This window comes from Meles meles, chromosome 17, assembly GCF_922984935.1.
Source record: "Meles meles chromosome 17, mMelMel3.1 paternal haplotype, whole genome shotgun sequence".
NCBI lineage: Eukaryota > Metazoa > Chordata > Mammalia > Carnivora > Mustelidae > Meles > Meles meles.
Genome location: NC_060082.1, coordinates 56333715 through 56343882, shown reverse-complemented (window position 1 = coordinate 56343882; position 10168 = coordinate 56333715). Strand labels below are relative to the sequence as shown.

The 10168-nt window shown below is 40.6% G+C and overlaps 1 protein-coding gene across 3 annotated transcripts in view; it reads left to right on the top strand.

Annotated features, from left to right (window-relative positions):
* The first annotated feature begins 1081 nt into the window (after positions 1–1081).
* The window catches only part of PPP2R5A (protein phosphatase 2 regulatory subunit B'alpha), a 62201-nt gene continuing 53114 nt past the window's right edge, over positions 1082–10168 (top strand). Inside the window, exon 1 of one of the 3 annotated variants that reach the window (XM_045982101.1) lies at positions 1082–1263. In XM_045982101.1, coding sequence (XP_045838057.1) covers positions 1083–1263 — 181 coding nt within the window. In that variant the 5' untranslated portion in view covers position 1082. Of the gene's footprint in view, positions 1264–1291; positions 1370–1418; positions 1567–10168 lie in introns of those variants that run through there. The other 2 variants (XM_045982102.1, XM_045982103.1) reach the window with 2 other exon arrangements.

Here is a 10168-nt window from a genome sequence, read left to right as displayed (position 1 = left end):
TCTACCAGAAGAATTCATCGCGCTGTTGTGACGTAGTGGCGCACCGCTCGCCGTCCTCACTCACGATTGGTTGTGGCAGAAGTCCGTCACACAACCTCGCCCCATTTCTCAGCCTAACCTCTCCCCTTAGCAGACCCTGAAGGTGGCCACGCCTCACCCCGTTCCTGCCGCTTAGCCCTGCGATTGGCTGAGAGTATAGGCATGTTTTCCCACCTCTTACTCCCTCCCGAACGTCCGAGAGGCTGGCGGGACCCTGCGGAAGTTGTCAGTCAATCTCTTCTTTCCCCACCCCTCGCGCGGCCCCTCCCCCGGGCCGCGCGCCCTAGCGCGCGCGCACACGCGCACACACACACTATCCCCCCTCCTTGCGTGCACCCTCCACCTTCTCAAGTTGTAGCGGTCGCCCGCTGGGGGTTCTCCGTGGGCGGCGGAAGGGCGCGCGGGGGAGGGGGCTCGGACCGCTCGGCGGTGTGAGGAGCGAGGGTGTGAGCGCCCAGAGCCGGGGCGGTGGGTTACCGCCCCGGGATATGAGGGTCCGGCGCTGACAGGGAAGAGCGGGCACCGCGGCGGCGGCTCGGAAGGGACCCGCGATGGCAGCGCCTCGGGAGGAGGCTCCAAGCAGGGCGGGTTGTGCTGGCAGCGGACAGTGAGGGGCCGGCCGGCCGGCTGGCGAACTGGGCTGAAGAGAAGAGAGGCGCGCTCGGCGTCCGCACCCCCGCGCCCCCGCCTCAGTTGTCCAAACTTCAGGCTCTCTTCCACCCGCCCTCCGCGCCCGAAGTCAACAACTTCTTCACCCCCCTCCGCCCCCGCCCTTGCCTCCGTCAGCCCCGGGAGGTGGCCGCGCGGCGGGGACCCGGAACCCCCCGGCACTGAGATGTGGCCGTGAGGCGGCGACGGGCGGCGAGGAGAAGCTGGGCGGCGAGGAGAAGCTCGGCGGCGCCCAGGAGCCGGAGGGCGGCGCGGCCGGGGGGACGGGGCGAAGGGGCGCGAGCTCTCCGCGCCTCTCCCCCCACCTCCTCCTCCTGCGGCTGCCCGTTCCGTGCACGCAGCAGCCGGAGCTGCCAAGCGCCAGGGCCGCGGCGATGTCGTCGTCGTCGCCGCCGGTGGGGGCTGCCAGCGCCGCCATCTCGGCCTCGGAGAAAGTGGACGGCTTCACCCGGAAATCGGTGCGCAAGGCGCAGAGGCAGAAGCGCTCCCAGGGCTCGTCGCAGTTCCGCAGCCAGGGCAGCCAGGCGGAGCTGCACCCCTTGCCCCAGCTCAAAGGTAACCTCCGAGGGTGCGGCCCCGGGAGGGAGCGCAGGGGCTTGCCCCCGCGCCTCCAGAGCCATTTCCTCCAGGGGTTTCCTTCTGCCGCGCTGGGGCTTGCCGTGTGAGTCGTGTTTCCCACGTTGCTTCCCCCCCGCCCCCGCCCGAATCAAACAGGTTTGCTCTTCAGAGTTTCGCTGCTTTTCTTTTCCCCGATTCACCTGAACTCTTCCCATCCTAGAAGATGCCAGCACTCCTCCCCACCTGCGCGCTCGCTCACCTGCCCTTGGCGACGGCAGCTCTCCTCCTGCTCCCCGCCAGGTAGTTCTTCCCTCCTGCTCTGGGCTGGTCTTTCCCGGTTTGGCTTGAACAACCTGCCCTGCCTTCCGACCTGTACTTGCCCGCGACCCTCTTCCACTTGACACACACTTGGAACTCTTCCTTGACTTTCCCAGTTATCCAGCGTCTGCTCTCACCCTCTCCTCACCTCCCCTTCCCACGGATTGTTCCCAGGTGTCGCACAGACCGGGATCTCTTTGCAAGCCTCACGCAAACGGTGCTTAGGAGTTAGCTTGTCTTCAGATTTATTTATAAAGGAACAAGCGTAGCTTACTTACTGGGTCGTTAGGCTTAAATGGTATAGTTAACTTAAAGAATGGGAAGACTTAAAATACTTTATTGCCTGAGAAAATACACATGGTAAATTTGGAGGCGTGTAAGAGAGTTAGTAGTGTTGCTTTGCAGTGGCCTGGGAACTTAGTTCGCGAAGCAGGGCTTCCAGGGGCTGTGTAGGTTGTTCAGTAATTCAGATTCGTCTCCGTGTCTAATGCTGTACAGGAGAACTTGGCACGTCTTTTGGCTCGCTTACTTTTCCCACAAGGTTTCGAGGATTTTTAATAAAATGTTTCCTGGTGGTCTAGTTTATTCTTTGTGCGTTACTCTTTTAATTTTACAATTTTCATGTCTTCGCTTTTGATGAGATAGAAATCGTCTTAGAGCAAGGTGATAATGCTTCTAGACATTTAAAACGATTTTTACACCAAAGAAACCTGATGGAAATCAGATCATCTGTTTTACAAGGCATGGAAATTAAAGATCCCATACTAAAATAGATAAATGTTGAGATTTTTTCAATCCATTTTATCGCCCTCAAGGATGATCTAGTTCCAGTTTGTCTTTGGACCTATGAATCCAGCCTTAGGTTGGCTAGGAGTCTAAAGAAAACCCCAGATCAAATCACAGTTGACCTCCAATAGATCTGGAACCCCATTCAGACCCTATACTGACCTGCCTCTTGGGGTGCTCTATATTTAAGGACATCCCACAGACGGAATCCAGCTCTCTTTGAAAGGGTTTAAGATACGCGTAGCTTGTGTTGCTGCATTTATCATTTGTTGTTCAGCATGCAAAAATGGTTAAAATTTACATATCAGGGTCAATGGTAAACCACAGTGGTAGGCATTGCCAAGATTTGAATTCTTGAGTGATGTCATAGCTATAAAACAGTATCATCTTACCTATTAGGAGTTGGATTGCTATTCATGGATTTCAAAGTGTAAATTTAATTAAAAATGTTTTTATGTCATTGATTTTTTTCCCATTAAATTGTGAAATTGTTTATAATTGAAGTTTGCTGTTAGCATATTTCATATTAAATTTGCTTTTTAAGTAAGGTATCGTGGATCCTTAGTAGTGTTTTCCTCATTAATATATTTACTTTTATTTAATAAAAATAATTGCGTATTAAACATGGTTAGTAGATCAAGCTAGGAGATGCAGCTTTAATACAGTTTTTAAAAGCTTGACAAAAATATGCCAAGTCAGTAATCCTCTAAATTATATGGTGCATCGTTCAACAAGTTGAAGGTGCCATTGAATGTTTTATTTGTAATATTTGGTCACTAGTACAGAAAAAATAAAACTGGAACTTTAGATTCATTCTGTATATTTAACATTAAAATACAGTATTCTTTAAAAGGAAGATTAGGTATTCAAGATAATTTATGCAAATTGGTAAGACCCTTACTTGGATTGCCCACTAATAAGAGCTACTTTTACTGCAAATGCCAAAGTGCTTGAAAAGTGCTTTTTTAAAAAATTCAGTTGCTTCACATGGCACTTTGGCGGTGTACTTGATACCACAGAGCTGTGTGCTTCTTCTGTCTGTAGTAGTTTTTTCCATTTGTGGTCTTAACAAAAACCAGTGGAAAGCCCTTTAGTATGTGTATGAAAGAGAATTTTTCTTCCTGCTCTGAAATACAATCCTCCTGTGGAGAGATTCAGATATTTGTGGGTAACCAAGATCTTTCAAGTGTTTATACTAACCTGCTTATGTTACACTTTGTCCACATGGATCTAAACTGGAAAGGTGCCAGCTATTTTCCTCAAAGCATACTATGGGTAGGGATTAACAAAATAATCCAACTTTTTCATCTGTAAGAAGTTTATTTGTGCAAAATCATTTAGTAAGTAGGTTGCAGGATTTTAATAGGGAAAATGTTCAGAGAGAACTATTTTGTTATAGAAAGTATTTAATAAAAAAGACTTGTTAAAAGAATTTTTTAAAAACAAACATATCATGTGGGTCCTGAAAATTAAATTGCCTCATTGTATAGCTTACACATTTTTTTCAAAGCACTTTTAAATTTTGTTATGTTAATTTTATAAGCTCCCCCTGAGAGTGAGGTACTAGAAAATAAAAGTAGAAGCATTTGATCAACCATTTTTTTCTGTTTTTAAATTTGAGTTAGTATAGGACTTAATTTTTCTACCTTAAATTTTTCCTCTGGTATCCAGCAGTTAGGAAATGTCCAACATTTAAAAAAATCTGTTATTCACAGTAGAATTTTTCAGCCTGTTTTAACCTCTTTTGTTTAAGTCTCTGAAAGGATTTATTTGGTAAAGTAGTAGATGCCTTACATTTATATAATTCTTAGCATTTACAAATTGGTTCATACTTTCTTTAATTATAAAACAGTATTGTGTATAATAAGTGAAATAGTCCAAAGAGGTGTAACTCCTAATCTCCAGTATCCCTTGCTTTTTCACACCTACTAAAGTAATGCTGTTGCATGACATGCCATAGCTTGGTGTGTTTTTACAAACATTATATTTCATTGGGACATCCCAGCAACTTTGCAAAACCAATATCATTCATATTTTATTGATGGGAAAGTTGAGGCTTAAACAATTTAGTTTCAGGCCTATGGTTATTTATCTGGTGTTGCAACTGTTACGGATACTCAGGTCAACTGATTTCAGTATTTTTGCTGTTAACCTATTTTATAAAAATTTGAATCAATATGATAGAGTTGGGTCATTGGGGTCAGTCCTGGGTCAAAGGTAAATTTTTACTCTTTTCTGGCTTCTCCTTACCTGTAAAATGGGGATAATACCTTCTATTTCCCTAGGATTGTGGGGATTAAGTGAAATAATGTAATTAAAGTATCTAAAAATAGGCAAAGAATGTTAGCTTCCATTCTCTTTGATATTTGAGAGTCTGGATTAAAAATATTTTTTTAATGAAGGATTCACATAAATGGCAAACTTTCCTAGTGTACTTAAAGATTTTATTTATAACCAGTTTTAAGATTTGATTTATGTGAAATAAGGTGAAGCTGTATCATTTTTCAGCATAACTATGGAAGTGGAAATAGGGTAGAGTTAAGAATGTTTAAAATATTAAAAGCTGTAGTTAGATGATTTTTACCAAGCAAAGTAATTGAGTTAACCAGTAGAAATGTATAGTTGTGCATTTTTCCTGAGAAACAGCCGGTAAATAGCAAAAAACAGAATGAAAAACGCTTTGAGATGAAGTGAAGAACCTCCTACTAAGTATCACTCAGATTCTTTGTTGGTATATTCTTAGAAACTGGGTCCCACTGGAGGAATCCAGGCCAGTAACAGAGATGCTGATTTGAAGTGCCTTGCTTACCTTTAGGAAAAAAATGTTTTTCCCTTGAGATACGTGGTCTTTTAGGGTAACTGGAACAGGAACACTGACATGATCTGAAGTTTCTTAACTATCTTAACTTTCTTGTGGTGGGGGAAACACTGACTCAACTTTTAAGGTTTATAGGTCTTCTCAAAGTTAATATCATTTTCTCTAAATCCCAGATCCCTATTTGTAGTTGGTTTGGCACTAAAGGAGAGTTGAAATTCCTCTGAATATATCAAGAAAAATATTCGCAAAGGGATATAACACATTTTTGTCATTTTAGGACTACTTTCTGAAAGTAATGCCAAATTTCTTCTGGAAGATTATTTTTTAATAGAAAAATTTTTAAGGATATACTTTCTAGAGAAATTGATAACATAATATCCATTGCTGGCCTCTACATGAAGGAAAAATTTTCTAATTAAGTTTAACATCTTCAGAATTCCTATTTAGGGTCAGATTTCTTTTCCCCCCAATTTTATTACCTCCTCTGATCCTTAATTGAATTTTGGATTATTTTTTGAAGTGTCTAGTTGAATAAAGTGATATTGCAGTAAAATATATTTAATTAAAAAGTGTGATCATTGGAGTAGAGTGCTATCCTGTAAGTAGTAAACTTGAATTGTTTTTCCACATCAGCTTAATCATTTTTATTTGTAAGAGTCACATTTTTTCTTGATAAAATCACGGAGATGAATTAGTTCTTAATGAGTTTTTGTCCCTCTTTGGATGACAAAGGCAAGTTTATCAACAAAAATAATATATTTGGGAAATAGATTTTTGTGCTTTATTTTTGAACTTTTTAAATTGTAAGGAGCTGGTATGGAGACTAGCTTATTTTTATTTTTGTGTTTAGCACTCAGTTTCTCAGTTGTGGCTGTACACTTGGAGAGCTTTAAAAAATATCAGTGCCAAGGCCCACCCTCAAGAGAGTCTAAATTAATTGGCCTAAGATAGGATACAGGCATTTGTATTTTCAAAAGCTCCCAGGGTGATTCTAACGTGCAGCCAGGGTTGAGAATCACTAATTTAGCATTATCTGTCTATTGATTTAATTCATTAATTGAGACTTTGTCCTTTTCTCTCTGATACTCATGGCTCATTACCCAGCCTATTAACATTTCCTGCCCTCACTTCACCTCCTGCTATTTACTTTTCACTCTCTTAACTTTGCTGCCCCCTATGGCTAATCAGATGCTTTCCTGAAGGGATGTTAGTTACATTCTGGAGTTTTAGGTCTGATGAGATGATGATTCTATAGGATTTTTCTGTAGTTATCATAATTAAAACTCAACTGTTAATCATTTTATACTAGGTCTATTTTTCTTTTCTCTGATTTTAGAGCTGGGGCTGAGTAAAATGAAAGTGAGAACATATCATAGAGGGTTTTTAATTCCATCATTCAGGGTAACATGATTCCAGCCATTTTGGAGTACAGAACTTGTATTTGCTATACACTAAAGGCATTGTTTATGCTTCATTAAGATTTAGAACGAAACTAGTGTATACGTTGAATATTAGGTATTAAATGAACTATTCTTGAATTTAACTGTCTTTTTGGTCGTGCCTTGTCTTTGTTTGGCAACAAGAAATTTTTTTGCACATTATTTTTACTTCTATCATCTTAATCTTGATTACAGCTTTTTGTTGAAGGTAAAGCATCAAGCACCTGGTACCACTTATATTTCATGTTCCTATTTTGTTTTTGGTCTTTCTGCTATCCAATTTGAATAAGACTGGTATTTATTGATTTATTGTTTTGAGTCTGTGTTCAGTTGCTTTGGAGTAATGTTCTCTGTCCAGAATGAAAGACTTTGAAAGCAGCAGTCATCTGTGTTTTCATATCCCGTTGTGGTACCAGGTACAGTATTTTGTGCATAGTAAATGTAGTTATGTAGTTAGAATAACTGTTTTGTCAGAGAGAGATTACCTGTTAGCTGTCTTTTGACTGTCTTCCCTTAACACCCCTTCCCCCACCCAGTTATTGATGGTGCTTCTTTCAGCAACGTTTGTTCAGTGATGTTTGATGCTATCTATCAGCAGATTGGTTCTCTTCTATTTTGTTTTTTATTTTAATGTATTTGTGCCTAAGTCTAGTTCAGGTTTTTAAGTAAATAAATTCTGGGCTTTTGATACCATGACGTAAATAGTAAATGTAGGATTAAAATGAAGGATTGTTTGCTCTTGTATTTTACAGTTTGCAAATGACTGGTTTAAGTGACAGGTAATGTTATTGATAGGTTTTTGCTAGGAAACGTATTGTGTAAGGCTTGTGTGGAAAAGCAGTGCTGGGTTGACTCACAACCTGGACATGTGTATACAAACATTAAATGAACTCAAATAATTAGTTTGCAGTAATTTCTAAAATTGAGTTGCAGTCTTTATAAGGATGTCCTTGAAGGAGATGAAAGGAACAGATTTTAAATATGTAATTACTTTTAATGCATTATTGTGTAACAAGGAACCTAAATGCTTTGCTGAAAGACTTTTACATGACAGAGTAGGTTTATGCAAAATAAACTCTACTTGTCTGAGCAGGATATTGACTAGTAAGCAGTTTCAGACTTACTTTTTAATGTGTATGTTTGAAGTCTTCCCTGCAGGAATTTGTTATCTGGCCTTTTTGAATGAGTATTGGTGAATTTTAGAAATCCTGCAATTTTGATCAGAAATTCTGAAGAAACTGTTATGATTTTTGGAGGAGTAATTTGCTGAATAAGATAGGCTCACATGATAAAATTCAGAGAACCTGTTTCTAACTTGGACACTGAAGGCAAGGGATTTCTTGGGAACACACTCCTCCTACTGGAATGGTGATGCTAATTGCAGCTACTATAACCTTACCATGATGTTATATCTAGTTGAGCCTTCTAGTGGTGAATGGGACCACAGAAGTTATTGTAGTTTAGCCTCCACTGGGAATCAGTTTCACTCTTGTTCAAAATAAATAGCTTGTCATTTCATCAGAGAAACTTTCTTTAATGTAGGGAGAAAATATAGGGTTTTTAAGCTCCTAGATGTTTTCTCAGGTTTTGCTTTGTTCATGAATAAATTGTATGGACAGTACCTAAAAAGTTAAATGTCTGAAACAGGAATTTTTTTAATGATGACTTAAAACTTACAGTTCAGAAGTGTCAAGTTTTAAATATGGCTTCAAAAATTATACGTTTTCTCTCTTTTTTTTAACTTTTTGAAAATTTTTATTTAAAAAAAAACACAAAAACAGACTTCTTTCACTTCAGTATGTGGTATGTTGCAATTTCCAGTTTGTTCAATACGTTTTCTCTTTTAAGTGGTTTTGCCTTTGTTTCACACTCACTGGTAAAAGTTAATCTAGAATAACAGCTGTTATCACAAGTTAGTGATTATTTGAACACATTGTTAATCCTATGCCTTTAAATTAATAAAGTGAAAAAGATGAGACAGTTTTTATTGTAAACTCTGAATTTTGATTTGGCAAAACAGAGTGCTTCAGACAGACTTTTCTAATGATAAACATCTGTTGGAGCCATAAGTAATATATAATTTCTGTAGGAATATGTATCTGCCTTTTTAAAAAATATTATTTATTTGAGAGAGAGAGAGTAGAGGGAGAGGCAGAGGGAGAGAGAATTCCGAGCAGACTCTCTGCTGAGTGGGGAGCCTGACGCAGGGCTTGATCCCACACCCAAGACCATGACCTGAGCCAAAACCAGGAGTCAATGTTTAACCAACTGAGCCATCCAGGCACCCATGTATCTGCTTTAAAAACAACAACAACAAAAAAAACAAAAACAAAGTTACACATTCATTCTTTTAATTGGCCAGAGGAAAAATTTTGTTTGCCTGCCCCGTTAAAACTAGATACATACTTTGCTTTCAAAATCTGGTGCAGAAATATTTTCCTCTCTTTGGTGTTCATAGTGCTTAAAATTTAGAGATTAAAGCTTTACTTAATATAGTGAAGAAAATGATTTTTTGAAATTAAAATGTCTCTAGGAACTTATAGTTTGGTGGGGAATATAGACATGTAAGGCAGTTTTAATTACTGCCCTGTTTTGTGATAAGAGTAAGCAGTAGGCGCTAGGGTAGTATATGGGGGACCCAATCCGGTTTTGGTATGTAAGGAGAGAGATCAGGGTAAGTTTCCTGGAGAAAGCAACAGGTACACTGGGACCTAAACAAGATGTTCAGCTAAGACAGTTGGGGTCTGAGAGGTCCACCTAATGGGCAATATGAGTGTAGTATGTTTGGGGAAGTGCCAACAGTCTTTGTGGCTGTAATAAAGGATACCGTAATAGAGAACTGATGAGAGAAGAAACTGAAGCAACAATTAGGGTCTATATCATAGTCTTGATACCATGTGCTGTGTTTACTCCTGGTGGTAGCATGAAGAGTGTACTGGGAGATGCAAGTAAGGAACACTAGTTAGGATGCTGGCACAGTAATTCAGACAAGAGATGAAGGTGGCCTTCTCTAAGGCAGGCTTGGTGAGAGGAAGAAACCAATGATGGTACATTTCTAACTAGGGCAACTAGAGGCATGATAGCAATTTACTGAAAGGGAAAAAGGAAAATCAGATTTGGGGGAAAATGGTTTTTTGTTGGACAGGTCGAAGTGCCTGTGGGATATCAAAGTGCAGCTGTCTAGTAGGAAGTTGGATATTTGGGTCTGGAACTACATAGACCTATGCTGAGAGAACAATTTAGGAGTCTTTAGATTAAAGAGGGCATTTGAAATGATTCCAGTAGAAGCAACCACTGAAAATATGTGCAAAGGGAAGAGGCCAAGGAATACCATCATTTAGATGATGATCAAAGGAAAGAGGGTAATCTCAAGGCAAGAGAGAGAGCTTGAGTGGAAGCCGAAGGAAGACAGGTAAGAGGAGAGACAAGACAGTCATGGGAAGAGCACCTTTAAAAATGGGGGAGGGGCACTTGAGAGGCTCAGTTGATTAAGTGTCTGCCTTCAGCTTAGGTCATGATCCCAGGGTCCTTGGTTCAAGTA